The sequence below is a fragment of the Gasterosteus aculeatus genome, chromosome Y, assembly GCF_964276395.1.
Source record: "Gasterosteus aculeatus chromosome Y, fGasAcu3.hap1.1, whole genome shotgun sequence".
Classification (NCBI taxonomy): domain Eukaryota; kingdom Metazoa; phylum Chordata; class Actinopteri; order Perciformes; family Gasterosteidae; genus Gasterosteus; species Gasterosteus aculeatus.
Window position 1 is genome coordinate 17,557,465 of NC_135709.1, and position 27,285 is coordinate 17,584,749.

The 27,285-nt window shown below is 43.2% G+C and overlaps 2 protein-coding genes across 13 annotated transcripts in view; one reads left to right on the top strand and one right to left on the bottom strand.

The window, feature by feature from the left end:
* LOC120812621 (liprin-beta-1-like) overlaps nucleotides 1-27,285 on the top strand; it is a 32,243-nt gene that overhangs the window by 2,743 nt on the left and 2,215 nt on the right. For 2 of the 12 annotated variants that reach the window (XM_040168750.2, XM_040168751.2), the window contains 23 exons: nucleotides 16,306-16,379; nucleotides 17,065-17,270; nucleotides 18,098-18,187; nucleotides 18,298-18,411; nucleotides 18,689-18,820; nucleotides 19,345-19,437; nucleotides 19,688-19,780; nucleotides 20,424-20,541; nucleotides 20,711-20,755; nucleotides 22,072-22,133; nucleotides 22,221-22,305; nucleotides 22,603-22,742; nucleotides 23,185-23,276; nucleotides 24,001-24,061; nucleotides 24,302-24,467; nucleotides 24,875-24,907; nucleotides 25,491-25,632; nucleotides 25,811-25,942; nucleotides 26,091-26,241; nucleotides 26,351-26,462; nucleotides 26,565-26,653; nucleotides 26,849-26,971; nucleotides 27,076-27,201. In XM_040168750.2, coding sequence (XP_040024684.2) covers nucleotides 16,316-16,379; nucleotides 17,065-17,270; nucleotides 18,098-18,187; nucleotides 18,298-18,411; nucleotides 18,689-18,820; nucleotides 19,345-19,437; nucleotides 19,688-19,780; nucleotides 20,424-20,541; nucleotides 20,711-20,755; nucleotides 22,072-22,133; nucleotides 22,221-22,305; nucleotides 22,603-22,742; nucleotides 23,185-23,276; nucleotides 24,001-24,061; nucleotides 24,302-24,467; nucleotides 24,875-24,907; nucleotides 25,491-25,632; nucleotides 25,811-25,942; nucleotides 26,091-26,241; nucleotides 26,351-26,462; nucleotides 26,565-26,653; nucleotides 26,849-26,971; nucleotides 27,076-27,201 — 2,469 coding nt within the window. In that variant the 5' untranslated portion in view covers nucleotides 16,306-16,315. The remainder of the gene's footprint in view (nucleotides 1-16,305; nucleotides 16,380-17,064; nucleotides 17,271-18,097; nucleotides 18,188-18,297; nucleotides 18,412-18,688; nucleotides 18,821-19,344; nucleotides 19,438-19,687; nucleotides 19,781-20,423; nucleotides 20,542-20,710; nucleotides 20,756-22,071; nucleotides 22,134-22,220; nucleotides 22,306-22,602; nucleotides 22,743-23,184; nucleotides 23,277-24,000; nucleotides 24,062-24,301; nucleotides 24,468-24,874; nucleotides 24,908-25,490; nucleotides 25,633-25,810; nucleotides 25,943-26,090; nucleotides 26,242-26,350; nucleotides 26,463-26,564; nucleotides 26,654-26,848; nucleotides 26,972-27,075; nucleotides 27,202-27,285) is intronic. The other 10 variants (XM_040168755.2, XM_078097643.1, XM_078097641.1 and 7 more) reach the window with 7 other exon arrangements.
* LOC144391093 (uncharacterized) lies at nucleotides 6,132-11,647 on the bottom strand. The gene is made up of 2 exons (XM_078097646.1): nucleotides 9,343-11,647; nucleotides 6,132-6,789 (listed from the first exon to the last, which is right to left on the bottom strand). Exons 1-2 carry the CDS (start codon nucleotides 10,551-10,553, stop codon nucleotides 6,702-6,704), a joined length of 1,299 nt encoding a protein of 432 aa, XP_077953772.1. The 5' UTR covers nucleotides 10,554-11,647; the 3' UTR covers nucleotides 6,132-6,701.

Here is a 27,285-nt window from a genome sequence, read left to right on the forward strand (position 1 = left end):
CATTCCTGTTCCTGAGACGTATGTCCACTGAATCGAGAATAACGCCACGTAAGGGGTCAGAGACTGTCCTTTCTCTTGTTCAGAACCGATCAACACATAACCAATCGCCACCTGAGCAGCATGCCTGGTCTTGACTTGGTGTGTTTGAAGTCTGTTTGCTGTAAGCTGTGTGTTAACCGTACCCATATTTGCCTCTCTGCTGTGAGTGAAGCGCTGACTCGGGTTCTAAGGTAGATCATCTCCGATGCCCAGCAGGCCTCCATTCCAGTTCTGAGTCGCAGGGATCCACTCCGACTCTGCAGTTGAACAATGACTTTCTGGCCAAGCTGGTATTGACTTTCCAGTTTCGTGAAATTTGTTTTAACTAAAAAAGGTGCAACAATAAATGACCGTATAGTTTCTCTCAAAAACTGAAAACTGAAAGGTACCCTTTTGAGAGACAATTGTGTACCTTTCAGTCCTGGTCCATTTATGTACCTTATCAAATTGTACCAGTTCAAGTACAGTTGTGTACCCTGCAAGACATAAATGTACCTTTAATCTATAAGGTACAGCAATGTGCCTCATTGAAAGGGTACTTTCCTGTACTTTAAAAGGGTACCCCCCAGTGACAAGCTATTCTGGACTTTAAGGAGACAAAAATGTACCAGAATTGTCTACACAATAATTGCTTCTTTACCATTTATTAACATCAATGGAAATGTATGTTTTGAGATAAACATGGCAACATTTATAGTGTTAAAATCTTAATTCATTCAATTCTATATAGCTACATATAAAATGAATCAATCTCAATGCATAACATTACAATATGTAAAGATTGCAGTCACATTAACATGAGGCAGAATACTTCAAAAAGTAACACACATTTAGATAGAACATACTTACACAGAATACCTCAAGGAAACATACAGTCTATCATCAACTAAATATGTGTCGAGAGCTTGATAGTCCAACTGATTTCCTGGACTGAGTAAAATCCAGTCATTGTCAACTTTGACGTGGTAAGCATGGAAGTGATTGTCATAAGAGCAAGGCAGTAACAGTTTCCCACACAACACCCACAAAGTCTCAACGTTCAGAATGTACTTAATTTTCAAGAATTTTTGATAAACATGCCGCCTAAAAGAATGATACTTGGAAAAAGCATACTGGCAGTTACTTATCCCACAGGTTATGTTGAAATGAGGGTCGTGTGCATCTACAAGTCCAATATGATGAATCAGTTTTCTAAGAGTAAAAGTCATCTTTGAGCATTTTGTACACTGATGCAGTCCAGGCATAATCAGTGAAGAAGGTTGACAATTCGAGTTACAGACAAAGTACATGCAGTAGGCTGCAATGAAGGCCTCATCCACCGAAGTGCAAGAACAGACCTCAATTCCCTCGACATTGACCACACTCTGGCACTGTCTTGAGAGGGCAAATTTCGGTTGGATATGGAGTTATGGATTTTTCTGCATAAGAGAAAAGAATGTTAGCATACATAACAAGATCAATATGATTAAGCATGCACAGTGATCTAAAAGAACATTAACTTATGGCTAGTGGCTATGCAGGACACCAGGTATTTACCTGTCCAAGCATAATGAAATCCTCAATCTTCTCCTTGAATATGGATGGCAAGAGGAGGAGTCCACCCCTGAAGTCAATTCCTAGGTCATACAGATTTTACAATTTTAATGCATTTCAAGGAACGTTTGTTGATACAAATAACCTGTAAATTCCAAGATAGGCTACCGCATGTTACTTCAGGTTCAGTACAATAAACTAACATGTATTAGCTTTTAAAATGCATGTGAGAAATAAACAAATTAAACATCATCAAGATAATGTTGCATTATACACCCACTAAGTGCCACAGATTAACAATGCAATACCAGTTCAGTGGAACTGTACACAGGACTGCACAAGAGTACACAGGACTGCACACAACTGACACAATGATGGAGCAAAATTAACTAGTTATATGTGCTCAAATCTGTACCTTTAATATCCTCAGCCAAGGCATCCTCTCTTGCTTCCATGTATAGTTTTTTCAGTGGCGAATCCTTGACAAGTTTCAGCATATTTGGGAGAATAGATGTGAAGTTCTCACTGATGCGGTGGCATATGTTGACTGGAGAGGGGTGCATGGCATCAACCTCCGCGCACAACTGAGATTTTAAAAAGAAAAATAGGGGAAAGAAAGGCATAGGAGGAACGGTGTAAAGGCAGCCAGGACATATGCAGTAAAATCTTACAAATGGAAATTATTTACAACTGTAGGAGAGGTCTATATGAACCTTTTTTCAGAATTTCTGTTAAGTATTAATATATAGACCGGGAGCAATTTAAAGCACTGACTGAAGTTGGCAGCAGCTTAATTGTTCTTACCCCAGCGGATGTTCTTAGGAATGGATATCTCCTCAACAGATCTTCAGTTGACATTCCTTCTGCTATTTCTCGGCGTCTCCATGCAACGGTTTTCATCATGCGGTCTTTCACCAGATTCATGTCGGGATGCAACTTTCTGTATTGCTCAAGTAGTACCTTGATATGAGCCTCAACAGAGGTTGCATCCTCCCCCACAATGCATGATTCCTTTATCAAAACAGATATCACTGGTTAGAGATCATATGTACACAATATAACAATGTGATCTTGCCTTAGCTTTTGTGAGATTGAGGGGATTTACTAGAGATGGCTTCAGTCGTTTTGGACATGTGGATGTAGATTCTTCTGGGGTCTTCAGTGATCTTGCCTGCCGAAACTTTTCTTTGACCCGTTTTACTTCCTCATTGTTGATTAGTGGAGCCCGTTCTGTTTTGAATTTTCTCTTGAGTTGGCTGTGCCAGGTATGCTGGTTGTTCCAAACAGATATCATGAAAGTTAATTATGCATACTTCTGTAAATCTAAAATCTGTTCAAATTAGAGACCAAAGGAGAGGTACTTACATAACCATTCCCGTGTACATCCCTTAAGAAAGGGTACTTCCCAATTAACGCTTTAATGACCTGAACGTAGTCCGAGTTGGTTGGATACCTGTCTCAAACAATGACAAAACAAACTACATTACCATATTAAGGTGAATAAGAGACTGCAGGAGAAAATTTAAATATCACTTTCTACCTGTTTAAATGTATGCTTGTTGAACAGGTGTATGGATAAAGTATTGGTATTTACTTGCAAAGGTTTGATTACATTTACAGTAACTAGTGTAGTCGTCATCAACTCGAGTAAAATGTTATATTCACTGCACGTGGTTCACTGACTTCACTCCGTGCACGTTGTGGTGGAAATTTGTGGATTTAGCCCATGTGAGAAATCAAAAGTATCTTGAGCTTGCTTTGTGATTAAGTATTTATTACTAACTAGAATATAGGAAAAAGATAAAGAATACAGAAATCATCCGCACAAGTCGTAAGCACAGACAGAAGTCAAATGACTACAATTCAGCTGAAAAGGGACAGATGTTCCTTCCCCCAAAAGGAGCAGGAAGATCTGACAAAGTCAAAGAGGAGAACAGGAGCTTATATACACTTCAGGGAGGTTTGTGGTGCCTCAGGACAGGACAGCCCACCTCTCAAAGAGGAGTGTTGGAAAAGTACCAGATGATGCAGGGGTGACCCTGTGACCCTCCCTTTATGGACCCAGACAATCAACAACATCTAAAAGGTCAGTCAGGGCACGTATGATTACATCTGTGTCTTATCTCACCCTGGACTGCCTTTAGTCACCGGCTCACATCAAAGGTCACATTCCTGAGAGCCTCACCCCACGCAGGCTCAACAATTTTCCCCCAACATCCCTCTCTTTTTGTCATTTTTGACAATCCGGAATCAACTTAAGAAACTCTAAACAACAATCAAATCGAAATTAAGAAAGAAAATTAAACAACAAAGAAAACGTTTAGAACATACATCAGTGGTGTAAATTCACGAAGATTCAGAACATCACATCATTAACTTCTAGGTACATTGAGAACTTTTGCTAAACATTAACACCATACATGCTGTTTAGTTACACACAATCCTCACACTCATCATCACTGTCAGAGCTATACGGATAGGGTGGAGTCCATTCCTGAACCGGACACCGTATAGTAGTACTTGTGTGTTCAACTGATACATGAGTACTAACAACCTTCCTTACAAAGAGCTTTAAAACAGTTACAATTAGGGTTGTAACAATTACAGACAAAATGATACCCCCCCCAACATCCATAGCAGTCCTTTGAGAAGAGAAGTTCCCCATGATCCAACCCATGCCTGCATTTCCCCAAAAGGATTCCAGCCGTGGTCTTCATGCAATTCCTTAATGCCTTGCTCTGTGTCTGCCACCACATCATAAACTGATGATGTTGCATCGGAGATGTAAGCGCAACATTCAGTGTTGATTATCTTGCATACCCCGCCTTGTGAGGCCAGAACGAGGTCCAGAGCCATTCTATTTTGTAGTACCATGTGTTTGATGTCATTTACTTCCTTTTGCATTTCGGAAAGTGCTATTGAAGTCTTATTCATGTGTCTTTCCAGTACTGTTGAGAGTGCCCTTATTTCCTCTTGGCTCCTGTAGGTGCCATAGGACGGTATTAGTATGCTAAAAATCCTTGAACCTAGTGAAATGGCGCGTTTATGACGTACATGGAATGGCGCAAGTCCCTTGGAGTCAGCTTGTCTAATTAGGGGTATAAGATATGCTAAATAGCATTTCCCAGTTACTGACCTTTTACGAAGGTTCCCTACGACCGGAACACAGCTGTAAGCGATGTTGCCACAAACTAAATACACCTTTCCCGGTAATGCGAGGTCCTTAAACTCAGTGGCAAAGCTGATAATATCATTACTACAGTCACTCGTACCTAGATGAAATCCATCCAGGGGATAGAAGTTAACACAGCGGCTGACGTTGGTTAAGGGATGGACCGGAATGGGAGGTGCTGGGTTAGTACAATCTCTATTCGGAGGTCTAGTTGGGATTAAAGGTTTACTACAATTATGTCTACTCCAAGTTGTATGTGTGACTTTAAAATCCCCAGGGGATGCTCTGTATACCCATCTCCAATCGAATAGATGCTGTATTTGGTATGAGAGTACATGCAGTTTTTAACAATTCATTCTCCGCCGTACAATTAGTCTCACCGAGAGTCATTTGCACTTGATATCTTAACCCTTGTTGGACGTATCTTTTGTAATAGGTTAATCTAAACAACATCACTTGATTAATACCTACGGGCCTTTCCTCAAGATTAAATTGCTTAACTGCAAAACGCACAACTTTCCCCTTTTCACCCTCATAGGCAGTTGTGCTTTGCGCTCTTGTCGCCGTATGCGATGGAGGAGTGTAACAGTCTTCATCATTACTCACAAATCGATGAGATAGCTCAGCCCACCCCATGACATCCCAGTCGGCTTCCGTGAATGGAACAGGAACCAACATAGGTGCTCTAGATGAAATGGGCATATGCTGACATATCCAACAATTAGAGACATTCCTTTCATTAGCAAACTCATTCATAATAGTCAACGCAATATTGTCATGCTCGTACGGTGGTGTTCGGTTTGGAAGGTTCCTTAACTGTAGGCTTACCTTGCATGCATACTGCCAATCTAACCGAGTGAAATGGGCTGGTTCCGTCGTACAACCTTCGGGTAGAGCGCACCAGAACGGGTATTCCCAACTTGCATCATATTTAGGACTTACAGACACCGTACAAGTATCATTTGTCCCACACTGAGTTCTAACGTCCTCCGAGTCCAGGACTGACCAGTGACCTAAGTGCGGCGTGCTCAGCCGTAACATGTACGCTTTACAACCCTCCTTCTCAGTCCCCCCTCTCGGACATTTGAAAGAGATCAACCCTTGCCTCCAAGTTGCTTTAGTGGGGGGCTGTTCTGGCCTAAGGGAGGTCAGGGTCTGTGGTTTAACGGCCCCGTAAATTATTTCAGGTTGTGCTGTTTTAGGCTGTGTCTCTCGGACAGGCTGGTAAGTTCTTTTGCATGCCTCCCTCCAGTTGCTGGAGCCAGTGTAGGCTGGTATCTCCTGACACGATCGTGGTTTACTGCACCAGAATGGTGGATCTGCTAAATCAAAACTCTTGTGCACCCCCACAGTACATATTCTTCTCCCAACCCGGCAACACACACAATTTCATTTACGTAACTTTCTATTTTAACCCATGCATCATGTTCGATTGTGTAGAGCAAACACTCTGTCTTGTCGCATTGTTTTGCTGGACAGTGGAAACTTCCTGAAATTCTCTATTGGAGCGTGGAGAAGGCCGGAATCTGTGGTGTTCACATAGGGAGGTCGTAGCTCATTGATCGTGAGTGGGATCAGCACAAATGTGGCCAGTGATAGTGATAAACACATGTTCATTCTCAGGCTCCAACTATGCTTCCTAAGTGTTCTTTGGCGCTGGAGATCTGTCTTTTATCGCTGTTCTCCGGGTGGCTGCCGTCCTTGCTGTCTCTGCCGTCTCTACCGGGCTCGTCGGTGTCCTGGAACACTGCAGTGGGGGAGGGCTCTCCACCCTGCAACCCCTTAACCGGAACCAGATGGAGGTGCTCCTTCGCCTCCTGGATCCGGGATGCGTTTGCAGTGGCTGGCGTGAACCCACGTCGCTTTCCCTTCCACCTTAACTGCCGTCTCCGTGGTCAGGAGTACTTGGAAGGGCCCCGTGTAGCGTCTCTGCTTCCAGTGCTTCCTCCAGTGATCCTTAATGAGGACCCAGTCTCCTGGTTTCAGGTGGTGCTGCATTGCTGTAGCTGTGGATGGAAGCGCCGCTTTCACCTCTCCGTGCAGTGCTGAGAGTGAAGGGGAGAGGTTAGCACAATATCTCAGCATGCTCATTTATAGCAGTGAACATCCCCCTTTGCCCACGTGATCTTTTCCGTGAGACAACTTAGCATAAATGTGGAAGAGAGCACGTGGCAAACAGGGCCCACTGTCCGGCCCTGTGTAGATTCCGCCCTCAAGAATAGCACCAGATCGTTTCCACAGGGAACGCTCCTGTGCACCGGCAAGAGGCCGAAGTGTTGAAAGATCGGCATAAGGACTAGGATCGGTCGGTGTGGAAAGCATTTGAGCGAGGGGGAAAAGGAAGCCCCGCGAGGCTGCCTTCTTCGCAGCCGCATCCGCGCCCCTGTTTCCTACAGATACAGGGTCAAGAGAAGAGGTGTGAGCTTCACGTTTAATGACTGCAATGGCTCTGGGTAGTAAAATGGCATCCAGAAAAGCCGACACAAGGGTATGATGTGCAATAGGCTTGCCAGATGACGTAAGAAACCCCCTGTGTCTCTAAAGAGCTCCGCACCAGAAGAATAACGTAAATCAGTGAAGATGTTAACTGTTTTACCTTCAGCTGCTTTACATGTCTCGGCAAGTGCAATCAACTCTACCGCCTGTGCTGAGAAGTGTGAAGGAAGCCTGCCACTAACAAGTGTGCTGTGTGATGTAACCACTGAAAACCCAACCTGACCGCTGCCCGTGTCTGGTGAGCGAGAAGCGGAGCCGTCTACAAACAGCTCAAGATCTGCATTGGGAAGAGGTGTGTCCAACAGATCAGGCCTTGGTACGCATGTCTGCTGCAAGACTTCGACACAGTCATGAAGCTCTCTGTCATCTGCAGTTGGAAGAAGTGTAGATGGGTTAAGGACATTGCATCGTTTGACAATTACATTAAGTTGTAGGATACCTGAACCATCTCTGAGCAGAGAGGTGAGAAGTCTTCTGGGCATATAGGATATGAGAGACAGTAAGTGGGACCATGAGTGGGACATCACAGAAGCCCACATGATGCTAAAATGTCTCTCTCGGCTGCTGCCACTGCTCGCAAACAGAGGAAGACCCAAAGCAACAGGGTCAAGTGTTGAGGAGAAGTAGGCAACAGGCCTAAGTTGTCCTCCATGAAGATGACACAAAACTGATGTCATTTAACAGTCCTTCTGGTCTATGAAGTGAGTCTACGGTAAGTCAGGTCTCAGCAGGCCCAGAGTCGGGGCCTGTGATAAGGAAGTCTTTAAGTCCTGAAAAGCCTTTTCAGCTTCAGTAGTCCAAGTCAGTTTGTCATGCGCGCTGAGGCCTTTACCGTGGACCATGAACGAGAGAGGTGCCTCTCTTTCTGAATAATTAGGGATCCACTGTCTACAGTATGAAGTCATCCCCAAAAAACTCATCATTCGTTTTTTTTGTTTTTGGTACCAATTGAATTGCCCCAATACGTTTGGGAGAGAGGGATTTTGCCCTCAGCTGTGATCACATGTCCCAGATAAGTCACTTGTTCTAGAGCAAATTTAAGTTTTTCGTAGGCAAGCCTTATGTCTGTTCTCTGCCAAATGTTTAAGTAGCGAAATTGTACCAATTTTACAAGCCTCCTTTGATGGGCTGCAAATCATCATATCAGCCACATAATTTAGATGGGCCGACCCTGCAGGGAGTTATAAATTATGTAGATGTTCCTAAGCGCTTCTGTGGAATACACCTGACTTCTGTGGTAACCCACTGGACATCCTATCCATTTATAGCCGCGCCCAAAAAAGAAAAAAAACAAACCAGCTTATGTCTTCTTGTTTGGGAGGCTATACAAGTCTGCGTGTTGTGTGCATTCCTCAACGAGCTCTACTGTTCTGTGTACACTACTCGAGTGATCTACGTAGTGCGATCTACATTACCACTAGCGCTATACTCTTCATGAGGATCCTCTGCACCCGGTCTGAACTTTAGGCCGAGACACTGTTGCAACCATGGACCAAGATCCTGTCATTCCCAGTGAGATGGTTTAGCCAATGAAATGTGGAGTAGAATCGAGGAACACCTTTTTTCCCTTTGGGAAGGAGAGAGAGAAACAGACACCGCAGCAGCCTCCTCTGACCAATACACATACTTCAACCATAATCTCTCTTTCTCCAACTTTTGGTCATGCTGTACCTCCACATACCTTCCATCTCGCCCTGTGCTTACATGGGATGTGCAATGTAATGACTGTTCATGCATGTAATCTTCTACCGTGTGTGTATGCGCAATTTTTACATGGTCATGAGTAATTAATGCATCAAGGTATGCTAATAGTTTTCATCCTTATACATACATGAGGGTTTTTGGACTGTAGTTAAACATCTAAAATAATTGCAATTTAGTCTCTTTTTTTTTTTTTTGTAAATGCCATCTGATGTTGAGCTCAAACACAATGCCAAATGCTCTTGAGTCAACTACAAGTGTTACCGGATGGCAAGAAATCGTCAACGTTAATTATGGGAATCTCTGAATATAACTCGACATGCGATCTAAGATGTGTGTGTGTGTGTGTGTGTGTGCACAACGATTTTGTTTCGTTTATGAGTATGTGTAGGGTGTGTTACTTTCTCCTCCGTGATGGGGTGCTCCGTCTCTGGGGTCCGCCCCTCCCTCTGCCTCCCTCAGTCAGATGTGTGATGTGTCTCATCCTCATGTGCTCAGGACACTCTGCTCGCCAATGTCCTTGCTGTCCACAGTTGTAACACACGCTTGGATCATAATTCCCGTAAGTCCGATCTGCCTCTGCCACGAGCTCTTCCATAACCTCTTCCTCTTCCACGTTGGCCTTGGGCAATTGTTGGCACTGCAAGCACGTAAACATTGCATACTGAGCCTTTTCCAAACCTTTTAGTTTGTCCTTTTTCTTGTGTAACTCATCTTCAGCGTGTTCAGCGTGCTGAAGGATGTCTGCAAGAGCACACGTTTTCCAGGTTACACATGATCTTTTCACCATCCGTTTAAGTTCAGGTCTCATTCTGCTTATAAAATGTTCTTTCAGATGGACTTCATATGGCATTAGGGGCTGTGCCCCCATTGGATCAGGTCGCTTAAGGCCACTGTGGATGTCAAAAGCTGTCGTCAGGCGTCCCAGGAATGAGCTGCATGTTTCTTGTGGCCCTTGTGTCATAGAGGTGACGGTGGGGAGGTTCAGTCTCAGAGGAAATTGTTCTTTTACCAAAACAATGAGAGCATCTACAGCACTTCTAATGTCCATATCTGTACCGTGCTCACAATCAGGATCTTCCAGGCGAGCAGCCATTCTTGTGGTGTTGAACACACTCTGAACCTTGTGATAGTCATGTGTCAGAAGTCTGCACATCAAACGCTGCAGCTCTGACATGCTAGGATGGTATTTTGTGACAAATTGCTGAAGATCAATCTCCCAATTAGCAAGATTGTCCTTGGGACTGCAGACGTGGCTCATTGCCTTGGTCACATCGGCATCTGACCAGGGTCTGAGAACCAGCATCGGCCCTTGCGCCCCCTCCACTGGAAAAGAAGCTGCAGGATCGAACAACGTCTTTCTTTCTTCTCTGAGCAAGACCCGTCTTTGTTGAGCCTGCGAGCGGGTCACAGTAGGTGAAAAGGTCGTCTGGCTGGTGTTGGAGGTTGAATCTGGCTTCCCTCCTGGTGGGCTGTTGTCAAGCCGAGGAAAGGTTGTTTGTGCTGCTTCCTGCCGTGGAGACTGCGGGCTCATGAAGGCGGGAGCTGGAGGAGCAGTGAGGGGAGGGGGGGGGGTCCAGATCCGTGTCCACCAATCTCCTCGGGAACTCATAAAAACAAGGATAAAGTGTTTTTGGGTTAGAAGGGGTACACATTTCAGAACTTTTTGTAGGATCTTTGGTCTTTAATGAATTAAATGCTACCAACCTCTGTCTCTCCCTTCTCTCCGACTCATACTTCCACATCTTGAAAGCTTCCCAATCTGCCTTAAATACCACATTCTTCTTCTGCTTTCTTCTCGACAGGCCTGCATGCTGAGCTGCATCGTTCTTCTCCTTCCCCCTCAGTTGCAATTCCAACTGCTCCAATTGATTCTTACTCAAACTCCCCTTTGGAGGGAACCCCAATTCAACCCATTTTTGTATTTGATTCAAACTGCCAGGATAACGCTCTGACATCAATTTACACAATAGTGGCAGGATATTAGTCTCATGGTTTTCACCCGTCTCCCCTTTACTCTGAACACTACTCATTTAGATATCTGTATCTGTATGCAAGGAGTGTACGCGCCTATAAAGGTGCGCACAAACGGAGAAATACCACATGCATAACTAAGGCAAGTCAGTTGACCGTTGCTTTCTGTGGCCACTCAGTCTACTGCATTGATCCAAAGTTGGCCTGTGAATTTTCAGGAGACACAGGATATGCAACTTGAGAAAATACTACAGGTGACCCAGACACGTCTGTCTACAACACACTCGTTGTGAGATAGGCCTAAAACCCTTTTGTCGATGACTCTGTCTGCCTTTAAAATAATTTTAATCTCTCACCGCGTGTTCTTCGTTTCTTTTCTTGAACTGGATGGATCGGCAATCCGGGTCTCGTCGGGACGGCAGCTTCTCACCCTCAGGGAGGAATCACCTATACTATATGGCCTCCTGTCCGTCCGTCAGAGTCCAGATCACGCGTCCATCCCATCCTCGTCGCCAAGTTTGTGGTGGAAATTTGTGGATTTAGCCCATGTGAGAAATCAAAAGTATCTTGAGCTTGCTTTGTGATTAAGTATTTATTACTAACTAGAATATAGGAAAAAGATAAAGAATACAGAAATCATCAGCACAAGTCGTAAGCACAGACAGAAGTCAAATGACTACAATTCAGCTGAAAAGGGACAGAGGTTCCTTCCCCCAAAAGGAGCAGGGAGATCTGACAAAGTTGAAGAGGAGAACAGGAGCTTATGTACACTTCAGGGAGGTTTGTGGTGCCTCAGGACAGGACAGCCCACCCCTCAAAGAGGAGTGTTGGAAAAGTACCAGATGATGTAGGGGTGACCCCGTGACCCTCCCTTTATGGACCCAGACAATCAACAACATCTAAAAGGTCAGTCAGGGCACGTATGATTACATCTGTGTCTTATCTCACCCTGGACTGCCTTAAGTCACCGGCTCACATCAAAGGTCACATTCCTGAGAGCCTCACCCCACGCAGGCTCAACAATTTTCCCCCAACACACGTGTTATTGTGTGGGTTTGTGCCGGGGTGACAAGTTTGCATGTGTGCATCTGGTGGAAAATTATAAAAACTATACATATTACATTTTATGTTTTGTATGATATTTGGAAAAGAACACTGTGGTGGCGGGCGTGGTTTGGCTCGGCTGCAGAGGGGACGGAGAAGGGAGTGGCTCAGGGAACGGTGCCAGGTGGAGGCAATTGGCCTCAGCTGAGCTGATTGCACACTAACTGTTTGTATTGTGGTTTTAAAATGCAGTAGCGGAGAGCGGGAGTGGAGTTCGACGGCGAGAGAGCGAGACGCCGGGAGAGCTCGCAGATTCTGCATAAGGAAACCAATAAAACGTATTGCATCTGTACCCGCTGTGTCGTGCCGACTCTGTACGCCCCCCCCCCCCCCCCCCCCTCCTCCCCAAGAATCCGCACCGTGACAAACACTTACATTGTACACTGTGACAGCATGTCATACAGAGTCCCAATTGTTTTGTTACGGTACTTTTGTTCCTTGTGGACCGGTTCTTTAGCATCTAAGCGGCTCTGGACATCTTGCGGGAATTGTGGAATGGAAATGACTGCAGGCAGTCTGTGGCAAGTAGATTCCAACCTGCAATACAGCAGAAGAACAGCATTATCAGATTAGGACAACACCACCTCAATGCAAGATAAAAATAGAAAAAGAAATGGTGAAAAAAATAGCCTAATTAATACATTACCACCTCTGGTTTGCTGGGGACACAGAAGCTTCACATGTTTGTTGTTCTGGGTTGACCACTTAGTAAAGTAAACGGTGACCTCCTTGTAGCGGTGTGTGAAGTCTCTAAATTTTAGCTGCTTTTTGAAAGACTTGTCAAAGAGATATGCAATCATATTTTCTGTGAGTCCGCAGTCTACTGTCTCTCCATCCACATCATTGTCTGAAATATAAATGAAAAAGCTATTAAAAGAAGCACTGAAACTCTAGACATACAGATAGTGACTGATGCAATTCATAAATAAACAACCTTTTTTGCAACTCGCTGTAATGTGGTTTGTAAATAAAGTTTTTTAAAAACTGTATATAATCATATGTCATTATACAGAAATGTTTAGTATGTTATTTTTCTACTTCTCATTATCATCATTGATTATTAATAATAGTGTTTAAAGTGAGCCTTTTATGTTCAACAGAAAAATACAACATACAAACAGCAACTTTTGCAGCCTTGTCAGTCTGATGGCGAGTTATCACCTTTGTCATCACTAACATACTGTTAATAATCAAAGCTCTGAGGCTTTACATTTGTTCTATATGTTAGAGAACAAGATGTCAGCATCAAGCTACAATCAGGCTACATTCATGATTTTGTACAGTCAAACTAAACAAAAACTTTAACTTTAACGTTTCAGGATTTCAGTTTCCTGTAACCATGGTAACTCACGGTGCCAGTGGGGAGGGAGGGACGCGGAATGAAGCTGTTTACAGACACACCCCAAAGTGCAGACTATAGTTGTTATTTCACACATGTAGCACTCAGCTGGATACTCTTTGTGTCAGACGAGTTCTCACGTGTTGACTAAAGTCCAAAACTAACGTACGTGGCACCGCGACGAGTCCTTGTAAATAAAGGTGCAAGGTTTCCAGCCTGCTTCAGACAATGCTGCGTTTACTGACTAATTATTAAAAACCAGGATGTGTTGCGTGAACTATCTTAAGCCACTCAGCACTAATATCCCCGCACAATGCTGTGTGTTGCGTTAAACGGAAGATAAAAGGTTGCTACTTGGAGAGAAAATTAATTAAGCCAATTCAAAATATATATTTTTTCCTTTAACATGTTTTTACCACCACCACATATACATGTTTTGTCGGAATAAAAATGGAAACATGAATAAATAAACACCAAGTAAGAAACACTAGTGAATAAGATAAATACGAAATGATAACTTACTTCAAATTCAGAGTGTATTCGCGGGCTTGGGTGATTTCTTTTGTTTGTTGGAGCTTTGAGCGGGAGACCGTGTACCTTTGCTAGCTTGACATTAGCATGGCTAATAACGTTAGCCGACTTAATTATGTGAGCAAACTAGCTAATATTTTCAATAGCTTTACTTACTACCTACGTATTTGGCAGTTCAAGATACAGTATTATCTAGCTTAGCTACAGTAGCGTTAAGTGAATTAACGTTAGTGACTGTAATATCAGAACCAGCTTAGCTAGCTAGCTAGGTGATAGTTATGAAGTTCAAACTTCGCTTACCTCTAAATTTCTGAGCCTCCTCATCTGAAATTTGGATTCCTCCTTCTACCACCAACTTTTGTAAAAGTTCCTCCGTGGACAGCCCCCTGAGTGACATAGCTACTGAATGAACAGTTGAATCGTGAACGGACACTTTTCTTTTTTTTTTGTGAACTGACTCCTGTCTGTCCTGCGCGGCACTAGTTTGACGTCTCTGGTATTAGTGCGCCGCTGTTGCTTGACAACCAGTGTGCTACCTTGGAGAACTATATTTTGGCAGAAGAATTAGGATTTTTTTTCAGTAAATAATCACATTTTATGTTACTAGGTTGTCTACAGCAACCATTTTAGTAACCGTTTAATAAAAGCTCACCAACCGTGATTTACAGTGATTTTAGAAGACTAGTTTAGGTGGGTAATTAGACACAGAAAATGATTTGTCTGTCTTCAGACAATTTGGCAGGTTGAAGCATCTTTTTGCCACTTGTTCTCTTGTGATCTTCTGGGTGGCACTGATGAGGGAATATCCGGATACGGCCTTAAAACTTCTCCTTCCTTTTGCCTCCACATACTTGTGTGAGGCAGGCTTTTCCAAACTGACAAAGCTCAAAACAAAAACACCACGTTCAAATGAGGCTGTAAATCCAAAACTGAGATGAAAATTCAACAGATTTGTAGAACAAAATAGTCTCATGCTTCACATTGAGCTAAAACTAAATGTTGCCAGTAATAAAAGGCTAACAACAACAACAATATAACAATAATAATAATAATAATAATTGTTCTAAATACCTCAACTATAACTACTAATAGGCCTGTAATACTACAATTACTTTGAATACTGCATGTACCCCTTCAAATTGTACAAATTTGTTCTTTCTTTTGCTTTAAGTCACTTTGTACCCTTTATGTTAGTCAAAAAGTACACTTATGACCTCTTAAAGACCAATACTGTATTATTGATTCACATTCTAAAAGAAGATTGCCTTTTGAAACAACCAATCTATTTCTCTGCTCTGCATTCCTGTCCTATTTGTGAGACAAGCAGTCACTGTCGGAAGCAGCTCTGCCCTCCTTCAGGGTTTACTGTTGGAAACCACTCAGCAGTCCACTATGAGGCTGACTGGAGGCACGCTGGTTCCTCTTTTTTCTTCTCAGTCGATTTTGTGTGTGTGTGTGTGTGTGTGTGTGTGTGTGTGTGTGTGTGTGTGTGTGTGTGTGTGTGTGTGTGTGTGTGTTGTGATGGCTGCATGCTTACTTTACACACAATGGGAAATGTGCCCGCTGAAATAACAGTGTTGGGTCTTTGGTTGGTTTCCATAAAGTTTGTAAATGGTGCCAATTCCCAGTGATAGGCACTCCCAGGATGTGAGGCAGCTGATTTAAAGCATGAGGTGTGTGTGTGTGTTCAAATGAATGCCTGTGCATGCACTTTTAAGCATGAATTTGCAGCCCGGCCTTTTGATTAAACGTCCAAAGATAAAGGGTCTGTTGTGCTGCTGGGGCAGAGCTCCAAGGCTGGGATGCTAAAATGTAACTGATTCAAACAGAGTGTCCACTGTCCTATTGGCGGGACATCCATTCTGACAATAGTTGAGGTGAATAGTTTGATTGAAATTCTGAAATGCATTATTCATCCCCTGCTCATTGAGTATAAATCAGCAGAGCACATATAGTTCTATTTCAGAGGTTTTGGTTTGTTTTGGCAGATCTTTTCTTATTTCTTATTATCTTATCTTTATTTTTGCTGCCACACTCTGGTCATCATGTAGCTGTCTATACGTGGTGCTTTCAGGTCATTTTGCTCAAAAACGTCAAATCCATCTAAACTGTGGCATTTTAGCAGATAATGTGCAAATTTCAGGCATAGTGGATTGTTGAGGATGCACTGCAGTCACAGCTTAATTCCCGGGTGGGAACTGCACATTACTGCAGATCTGTGATTCTCACTGCTCTACGCTGCTGGGTTGGTCGTCCCAATAACCGTTGGTGTTTTCATTTTCATGTTCTTTTCAGTTTATTGTGAGATTTCTTGTTTTGTGTCACCGCCTGGTACACCATGCGAGTGTGTAGATTTCTCAGAGGCTTCTTTACAAAAGAGATCATGATGCATTGATGATGATAATTGCATTTCCAGGTGAGTAAAGATGATGGCTGATGCCAGCGACATGTTGGCGGCCGCCTTGGAGCAGATGGATGGCATTATAGCAGGTATAATTTGTCTGTTGCATTAAGCGTTGCCATAATATTTTATAAATTTACAGCTGTGTCAACAAAGCAAAATGTTTTCCAGGTTGAGCAAACATTGATAACACTTTATCATTTTAAATAGATATCACAAATGGCAGTCGCAAATCTATTCAATTGACAGAGAAGCAGATGAAGCTGAATTATAAACATAAAGGACATATGTAGAATGTTTGTTTTCATAAAACCCAAATCACAAATAATGTAGCTTTTATTCTGCATGATCCTTATTAAGCTGCCATAACTGCATCATATCTTAATTGCTCATCTTCAGCACATAGCTGATGCCTCGTTGTCTGCCCGACAATCACCCTTAAAAGTGAGCTATTGAGCCCTGATTGTGCCTCATTAGACCATTTGATTTAATTTTCCCGTCCTGTGATGTTTTAGAAAACGCTGCATGTGGCTCCAGAGGATTGGATGTAACACAAGTGTGCCAATATTGGTCATCTCCTAATTACGGGAATTTTATGATGATCATCATTCACTTAAGTCCAGCTTCTGATAGCGGGCACTCTGCCATTTAGTCAATGCAACATTGTAATTAATACGAGTGTTGAAAGTTGTGTTATGTGTATGGTAACCTGAGCTAAGGGTTCCCGCCCTTAATGCTCCCCTCCCTCACCTCTGTGGTGCTTCTCTACCTCAGGCTCCAAGACTCTGGACTACTCCAATGGGATGTACGACTGTCAGTCCCCCACCTCTCTTTTCATGGGCAGCCTGCGGGCGCTGCACCTTTTGGAAGACCTTCGGAGCGTCCTGGAGTTGATGGACACGGAGGAACGAGAGAGTCTGCGCTGCCAGATCCCCGACTCCACAGCTGACCGTCTGCTCGAGTGGCTCCATGGTCACTTGGTAAGACGTAGATTTAAAAAAGCCTGCACACGCTACAAGAGACACTACAAAATCTGTAACAGAATAGTGTCTGAGATATTTAACCAATATGGTAATCATCAATAGTTACTGTTTTAGTTCATTAACTGGAGATCAGAATACAGTCTCATCTTTTTCTCATCAGTTTCTTTGGTAATATAACGTAACTGGTTTATCTAAAATTAGAAGGTAACAAATGTAGAAGCAAAAGAGGGAACTCTTTCACTGTCTAAGGCCGGTTTAAGTTGAGATACCATTGAGGAGGTTTTGTCTGTGCTGGTAGGACAGAATGTGCTGCAAACAAGCTGTAGAACATCTGGTTTGCTTCTGATTGTGATCACCCTCTCTGTGAATGCACACCAGCACGGGCAAACCCTGTGTGAAAGTAGAATGTAGACAACAGACAAACATGACTGCCGTCCTGCGCCGAGTTAACTGGGAATTCATGCTGAAATGTTGGGGGTGGGGGCCGGGGGTGTTAAGTCAAGTGTGCTTGGCTAGATGGGCTGAAGAGTTTTTGTAGGATGCTGTAAGTCAGTGTAAACAGCAGCCTGAATGTGAGCCATCTTCTCAGCTATGGAAGGTTTTGCTAGTGCAGGGCAGCCAGTCACACTTGGATTTGAAGAAATTTAATCTGACATCGTTATTAGGTGGTTAAACCTCAAATGATTTTAGGATCAGCTGACTAAATAAGCTACCTGAGTCTGCACCGTGCAAGGTGAAAGAAGAGTCTCTCTTCTTTGTCTAATCCATGTTTCTTTCTGTGTGTGTGTGTGTGTGTGTGTGTGTGTGTGTGTGTGTGTGTGCAGTCCAACGGGCACATCTATCTGAGTGGCTCTGACCACTACCAGGAGAGGCTTTCCCAAATAGAATGTGATAAGGAGTCACTAGTTCTTCAGGTATCCATCCGACAATGGTTAAAAATCCCGCCATTTCCAAGAGGAGGCAACATTTGACTCGAGATAAAATCTGCTTTAAAAAAAACACCTCTCTTCTTGGTTCCTCGCAGGTGAGCGTGCTGACGGACCAGGTGGAGGCTCAGGGAGAAAAGATTCGAGACCTGGACATGTGCTTGGATGAGCACAGGGACAAACTCAACGCCACTGAGGAGATGCTACAACAGGTGTGTGTGCGTCTCGTATGCAATGTGCCACCCGATAGGGAAAGCTTTCATATGTGTGGAGGGGAAGCTCACTTTTACCATTAAAGGTCGGAGTTCACGTTCTTCTGTAGACGAACATCTGCTGTGTTGTTTCTTACTCTTGTGCTTACGTCGGGGGTGGAAGTCTGCTACTGACTGTTATTATTAATATTTACAACGGCAAGAATGCCTCTGCAGCCAACGTTGACTATACAGCAACCAACTTTCATTGCAACATCGCTTCTTTTATCATTCGCAGGAGATTCTGTGCAGAACTACGCTGGAGACGCAGAAGCTAGAACTGATCTCCAAAGTGTCCAACCTGAGGCTGAAGCAGAATACCTTGGAGAAGGACAGACTTGATTTTGATGATAGATTTAGAGATAGTGAGGTATGTGAGCTACTTCTCAGGAAAGGAATTCCCTTTCTCCTTTCTCGCTCCTCAATATACACACACACACACACACGCTAGTCTTCACGCATATTGTGACACATGTGGGGGACAGACGTCACATTTTATTTAGTTAGTCTCAAAGCAGTTGTGTTTTGAGAAAGAATAAAAGTCAGATGAATGTTCTTACTTTTCAAGGACAAATCATTCATGGAAGTATCCGTAGAGTATCCAAACTTTAAGAAGCCAATCCGTTGTTTACGAGATTGGAGAATTTTCTGCTCTCAGAGGAAGCATGCAGGATACTTGGAAGCTTTCTAACGCGACGCGTTGTTGTTGTTGCAGCGCGGCCGCCTCTTCCACCCCACTGGAACAAAAAGCTGCTGTCAATGTCCTGCCTCATAAGGCGTAAATCATCTCCCTTCTCTTGTTGTAACACCGCTGTGCCTTCTGAAGCATTAAATCTCCAAGGAATTCAGTCTCTTCAAATGTATCCACGGTCACTAAATGCTTTCTATTTTCAGGATTTGATTCTTGAAATTAACGAACTGCGGTACAGATTGACAGAGCTGGAGAGTGAAAAACTACAGTACGAAAAGAAACTCAAATCCACAAAGGTGAGTTTTCACAGGAGGGTTCTCTGACTGTCTTCATGGCTGTGGATGTGTTCTCAAGAGTTTTCTTTCTGTTTTAATGTGCTTTGTTCTGTAAAAACTCTGGTTTGAATCTTAAGTAGTTTATCTTATTGACCTCCTTCACTTCTTGCATCTCTACATTATCTCTCTCTCTCTCTCTACATTATCTCTCTCTCTCTCTCTACATTCTCTCTATCTCTCTCTCTTCCTTGCCTTGTCTCTCAACTGCTAGTCGCTAATGGCCAAGCTTTCTAGCCTGAGAAGCAAAATGGGCCAGATGCAGTATGAGAAACAGAGGAAGGAGCACAAACTCCAGGCTATGAAGGTTGGCTTTTGTCAGGACGACTGTTTGGCTTGCTGTATGATTATGGTTTTTGACCTTTGGATCCTCTTCTGCTTTTATTTTTGAGGGTAAAATCATTACATCTGGTTGGCAGTATTATTTTAAGCAAATGGACTTTTTGTAAACCGTAAAGTCACTTGCTTGCCTAAACCATGCAGCAGAGTAAAATGCAAAAAGTCGGGATTATTTAGAAAAATGTCTTGCTTGACTCTGCATCTACAGGGGGCAACATCAAGCAAACGCTCACATTTTCAAACCACAGGCATGCGTTAATTGGGATTCTTGCTGGTTTTGGCAGATTTGGCAGCGTTCTATTTCTGTGCGTCTTCCTCTTCTTTCTGAAATTGTTCAGGGAAATTTAGATTTTCAACTTGCTTCTTATTGTGGTCAATTGTAAACGTATCATTTTTATAATGGCATGTATTTGTTAATACCTTAGTCCTTTCCCAGCCACCTCACACATGCCGCCCCCCCCCCTTCCCAGCAGGTGTGTCCTGCGTCTCTGTATACCACGTCGACATCCTTCAAACTCCGTGTTGTGGTTTGTTTGTAGTGTGGCCGTTGGAGTGGGGGAGGTTGTGTCTGTGTGGAGGAAACGCCCTCACGGTTGTCGTCTGCTCGACAGGAGGAGCTGGCCGCGATGAGGTGGCAGCTGGAGGGCAAAGACAGAGAGACGAGGAGACTACAGGACGAGACGGGCTTCAGAGCCATCGCCTCGAGCAGTTCAGATCCTGCGGAAAGAGGTGGGAAAACCAGTCCGATGGCCAGCGGTACTGACGACGAGCATGCATGATGTCTAAGCTCCTGGTCATGAGATTGAGTGCTAATATCTATGGATAATTAGCAAAGCAGTCGGCTTAGTTCTGCTAGAGTCAAACCATTTTTTGTTTCATAATTCTTTGTCCTGTTTAGTCTCTCATCCAGATGAAACTCTTAGAAAGAGGCTGAAAGAAAAACGTAAGGGTTTTTTTAATATTTGTTTTTATTATTGCACCTTATTACTGCACCCCTCTCAACCCATGTTTGCATGAACGAGCATGAGCCACCTGAACTCAGCTTGTCCATTATAACCCATTGGAGTGCTATTACCAGACCGCAACGCATCGCATCACATTATTATAACGTGGTCAACGTTTGACAACTTTGAAGTGAAGACCAAAGCCAATCCTAAAGGAATGTCTGCTTTGTGTTTTCACCAGGAATGAATTTGTTGTTTGTCATAACCATTCAGGCTGCTCACTCATCCTTCTGCCTCGTGTTCTCCAACAATAATCACCTCCTGTACTCGGCCATATCTCCCTTCTAGCTCCTCCGGACCTGCCCTCGCTCACACCAACAGCCAGTGTGTGTCCTGCTAATCCGCCATGTTGTTGTCAAGCTCAGTGTGTGACAGTCTTATTCGTTACCGCATCAGTGATCTTCCACTTATGTAGAACAATTTCATTTTTCATTCAGTACACGGATTCCCTCAACATGGACATCCATACAGTTTACTAATCTAGATCAGTTGAATTAGCATTTTATTGCCCAAAACCGATGTTCAGTCTTTTTTTTCTTTCTTTTTTTTTGCAGGAACATCACAAAGCACATAGAATCTGAACATTGACATTTTTCTCTCATTAGAAAATCAATAATTCTATAATTCTTCTAAAAAACGTTTATGTCCCTCCACATCGACGTTGCAGTGGTCACTTTGCCAATGCAGACGAGGAAGACATGGCGTGTTTTGCCGCCGGAGTCACCAACACATTTGGCTCAGACTCTACAAACTCCTGCATACAGAAGTAGCAGCCATCGCTCCACAAAACGCCTTAATTAACAATATGGCTCTCTGTCTCCTGATCGTCTTCCTTGTTATCATCTGCTCACGAATTTGCAGATATCCAAATATCCAATTAATCTCCATTTGGAGATCATATTGAAGTACTTTTTGTTGTTGAATTACTTAAAAACAACAATCCTGAGAGGAGACCGGCTGAATAAAAGAAGTTTGTTAGTGTTTTACAACTCTGCCACAGAAAAGGCGCTGTAGCTGTGTGAGTGTGTGTCTTCTGGAAAGCGAAAATGTTCTACCAAGTGAAATATGTGAAAAATCTGTTCACACAAGGATATTATTATTTAATTTGAAAAACAAAATGTGGCTGAAATGACTTTCAATTCCTGCACGGTGGAAGCACTCTTTGCACTCTGTGTGCTCAGGTCCTTCATCCATATCCTCCCTTTACCTGTGTTAATCATCACACATTCTGTCGTTAACTGTCTGTCCTCACTAGATGTGGAATTGCAGAGAATGAAAAAGGCAGTCGAGTCGTTGATGGCAGCCAATGAAGAAAAGGTACATTTGATAAGTTGTGATTCGCTTTGTGCTGAATCAAGCAGTTCAAAGAACTTACTGTGGATCAACTTGTCTTTGACTTTGCAGGATCGTAAGATCGATGACCTGAAGCAGTCGCTGCTGCGTTATAAGAAAGTTCAAGAGATGGTGATGTCAGTGCAGGGGAAGAAAGGTGAGATATCTGTCAGAGTAAATTAGTGATATTTACAAAGATCCGCCTCAATGGCCACGATGCTATGTCGGAAGTATTAGTCCATTAACTGCATTTGACGTATACTTAACTTTAATACAAGCAATTCTTCACAATATATCTGATGTTAGATTGTGCTATCCAATTTAGATGGCGTCTGGATTTATTTCTGTACAATATGATAATCCCCTTGAGTAAAGGTTTGATCAATGCTAAACAACACAGCGGATTCTGAAAGTGTCAAATTTCAACGTGCATCTTAATCATTGTCTATTGCAGAGAAAAGCAAAGATACTGAACACATGGGCAGTAATGGTGATGAGTCTATTGCATTCTTCTCAAACATCACGGTGTTCATGGAGTCCGAAAAGTATGACGTTACAGATGGGGAACAACTGAAAAGTAGGAGCCCAGATGAGGTTTGTGTTCCATAGTGTGTGTTTCACAAATTCTGTCATCTAAAAATCAACTGGCACTCATAAGTGAGTAGCAGTTTATTTTGATAAGCATAAAAAATACAATTCAGTACTGTAAATGGCATTCTTAACCACAATATATTGTTGATTTGTCAGTGTTGATGTAGCAATATATAATGTTACATTTTGTATTACGAACTTCATTGGTTTCTTTTTGGTGTATTGCTTAGCGACTCTCTGCGATTTCCACCTTAGAGCAGCGTCATATCTTATTAAACTCAATAAATACAATCAGCTCACCTAGATTTCACAATTGCTAAATGAATAACATTGGCTGTCGGTTCTCTAAGCATTACTGGAGATTAATAGAATGCTGTATTCTCATGTCTGCTGAATCTTTATTTTTTTACTTTTAATTTTAAAAAGTGTATATTTCTATGTCTAGTTGGAGATCCTCAATGGACTGAGTGAAGAGCCTTCCCGCACACCGAGCCCTTCAGATCCAGAAGGAGTATTAGAAGCAGCAGATGTAGAAAGGTTAAATACAAGACGTTATGCTCTTCCACATGCACTGATTTATTAGACAGGATTTTGCAAATGTAGGTTTCTATAACGTAGATATATTTGTTATTTTTACGTGTCTCCAATAATTTCCATTTTTTTGTGCCGCTTGACAAAGAATCAATCATATATCAAAAGAAAGATGATATCAAGTTGTACTGATGAATATGACCTGGAGTCCTTTTAGCAACACAAAGGTATCCATGCCTGCTATGTAGTGTGCGCTTACGTAACAAGCAATCACACAACAGCAGATGTTTGCTCGCCGGCTTCCTACAACCAGACAATAGCTCCACATAACAACTTGGCTAGATATGATTTAACAGAATTAGAGCTACCTTTTGTGTTGGTCTGGTTTGTTGTTACAATATTTAAGAAACGCGTACATTTTGAATATTACAGATTGTTTCAAGAAAACAACAAAAGCAGAGATTCAAGTGTTTCTATGTAGTATGAAGTGAATATTATAACATTTTGATGTAAAGATTGTATATTGCATTGTATATGTACTGCACAGCTATGGCAGCAAAGCACAAACTAAGGCAACTGTTGTTGACTTACTTCAGTCATGTCTGAGAAGGTGTCTCAGTAGTTAGGTTCATAACCTGTAGCTGCAGACTGCTGCTTCTGACGACCAAAGCTCCCTATCTCTACTACGCTGCCACCAGTTTAGTTTGCATTGTTGTGTTTTGACGATCAGCTGCCATGATGCTGCACAGACTTGCAGCCGGGAACATCTGGAGAGGAGCAATAATCAAAAGGTAAAAGCTGCTCTTTTTTTCTTTCTTTTTTTATCGTTAATCTGATGTTAATGCCTTTTTTCCCAGGATATTGTTGATTTGTAAAACAATACAACCAGCCTCTCGCTCTCATAAAAACGTGTATAAAACGAATATTTTAATTATGGATAGACTATCTAACTACAGTTTAGCATGTCATACTTGACCATTTGGCACTTGTAGGTTGGTCCTGTAGGAGTAATGCTTTTTGTCCTCTGCTAGAATGCCGGTGCAGAGACGAGTGAAAAGCCGCCGATGGGTCCCTCCGCCACCTCGCCCGCCAGCACAGAGGATGAAAGCTTTGGTTCCAGAAAGGCTCGTTCCTCCTTTGGAAAGGGCTTCTTCAAGCTCCGTGGGGGCAAGAAAACAACCAGTACCCCTAACCTCGGTAAGCGAGGTTCTTCGCTCTGCGTTTGATGCCATTCTGACATTCAGCGTTTACTAGAGAGGTAGATTGACTTGGAGGCTTTTTGTCCACTGTGACTGAACTTCCCAAGCCCCGCCCATGGAACATACTAGCTGGACCAAGACCATAATTTGCGGCCCACACAGACTGTGCTCCCCATTTAATTATGGAAGTCCGTTCCTGTGCCGATGTATGCCCTTCGTTCTGTGTATGGGCTTTTAATGTGTACTATACACAACTATGCCTGTGTTTGTTCCAACTGTACAATGTGGTTTTCCTATATTTATCATAATGTCTGCCCTTTGTCTTGTCCTTTTTTTATATTATTTTTATTGGATCCTGTTGTGTGTGTGTGTGTGTGTGTGTGTGTGTGTGTGTAACACATGAAGACCGCAGCCAGAGTTCAAGTGCGCCTATGCTAGGTACAGTATAGACAAGAGGTCATTGATTGGCTCAAGACAAAAGGAAACTACTGAAATATAGCGTGCATTGAAGTTCACTTTTGTGCTTTTTAAAGCCGTCCATCTAGCTGACATCTTTTTATCATCCCTCCTCAGTGCTACAGCCGCACCCATGTCCCTCTCATTGTTGCACAAAAGTCCAACACAGAGAGTCTGTTGTTCATTTGCCTGTGAGCCTGCATGTATTTATTTAGTAGTTTTTTTTCTGTCCAAACACAGATCTGTTTCAAGATTCTGATTATCAGATAAAATGATATATTCGGATCTTGAAGGCCTCCCGCAAAACCATCCAACACCAAACTAATGAGCCTCCTTTCTATCTAATCAAATTTGACTGTTTTTTTCCAGACTTAGTCAGATATCCACTGTGTCTGATGCATGCATACTAGAGAGGGTATTGCTTGTAATGCCCACTGCCATCACCGCTCACTCTGTCTAGGTCCAGACATCATGTGTCTGTCTGCTTTCTGGGTCTCTGCACAGACCGTGTGCAGCAGCCCGTCTCCCACACGGATCCTTGTGATGCTGATGCTTGTTTTTACAGCTGAAATGGAGCGCCAGGGCACCGACCATCTGGATCTGGCCGGGCTGCCACAGAGGTCAGCTAACAGCGACAGTACAAACACGCTGTCTATGACTCCAGAGAGCAGGAAAAAATCAAAGGGAATAAAGAAACTCTTTGGGAAGTGAGTAGAAAATAACATAGAAATTGTAGCTCTTGATTTTAAGAAGAACACACACAAAAAAACCTTTTTGTATCTCGTAATACTGAGTTTTATTAATGTGCAAAACAATTCTATGGTAAAGGCTGAAATTTGATCATGGGAAAGTTTTAACATGTATAATTGAATGTCGTATTTTAAGGCTAAAAAGGAGTCAGTCTACTACATTTAACCTGGATGACAACCTACCAGAAGGTGACTTCAAGAGAGGCGGAGTGCGAGCCACAGCAGGACCCAGATTGGGTTGGTCTCGTGACCTCAAAACCGCAAACAAGTAAGTCTGTGTATTCAGCCTGACAAAGTGGTTGGCTTGTTTTGTACCTCTGGTGTGCAATAAAGTGTAATACCATGTGACGTTTTTTGTATGCCAATACAAAGGTGTCATAAGTTTTGACTACCTATTGATTTACTTCTTTTGTTAGCGACGTCGATGCTCCTTTTGCACGCTGGTCAAAGGATCAGGTGTGCGACTGGCTGCAGGGGCAGGGTCTTGGCCTTCATGTGAACATGGCTCGCGGATGGATCTCCTCTGGGCAGACGCTGCTGCAGGCCTCACAGCAAGACCTGGAGAGGGTGAGAACAGGCAGAATAATTCATTAAGACTGGCGGCGCATTGTTGGTAAACAGAGTAACTCGGACGATGTCTCTGTAGTCTTTACTTGTCCTTTTTGTGGATGTTTAGGAGCTAGGCATCAAACACCTGCTGCACAGAAAGAAGCTGCAGCTGGCTCTGCAAGCACTGGGCTCCGAGGAGGACGACAATAAGGGAAAGCTGGACTACCACTGGGTGACGAGTGAGTGCCAGCGAGTATCAACGATTTTTCTGCTTCACTGAAAATTATATTTGACGTTTGCTCTTATATAAATGACGTTTTGCTCTTTCTGGTCACGTTCAGGATGGCTGGATGACATTGGTTTGCCTCAGTACAAGACCCAATTTGATGAGGGGAGGGTGGATGGTCGCATGCTGCACTACATGACAGTGGTGAGTGTTGGCGGGGCGATCTGCACGGCCCGAGCAGTAAAGGGCTGGCGACTCCAGCGTCGTCCCACGTTAGTATTCTTGAGAGGCAGATGAGCTCCACTAGGGACAGCCTGGTCTCACCATCCGTATTTGGCACCGCATCCGCTATACTTTGCTTTTGCAGTAAGTCATTGATGTCCAACTTTTGTTTGTCAGGATGACCTGCTTTCTCTGAAAGTAGGGAGTGTTCTGCATCACCTCAGTATCAAGAGAGCCATCCAAGTGCTCAGACTCAACAACTATGAGCCCAACTGCTTGCGTCGTAGGCCATCGGACGAGGTGCGTTCCCTTTAAGTCACCTGTTTCATATTGCACGTCTGTGTGTGAACACATTATAATTGGTGGGGGGAGGTTCATCCTCTTTCTATGAATTGTGCCCACAGAACAATATTTCTCCAGCGGAGATTTCCCAGTGGACCAACCACAGGGTCATGGAGTGGCTGCGGTCTGCAGACCTGGCCGAATACGCTCCCAACCTGCGAGGCAGCGGCGTGCACGGCGGCCTGATGGTGAGGGCGTCTGGCTTTCAGTCTTCCTAAGGAACACAGATTCACTCCTGAAAGTATCCACTCCTAGTCACTTGCCACTCTTTT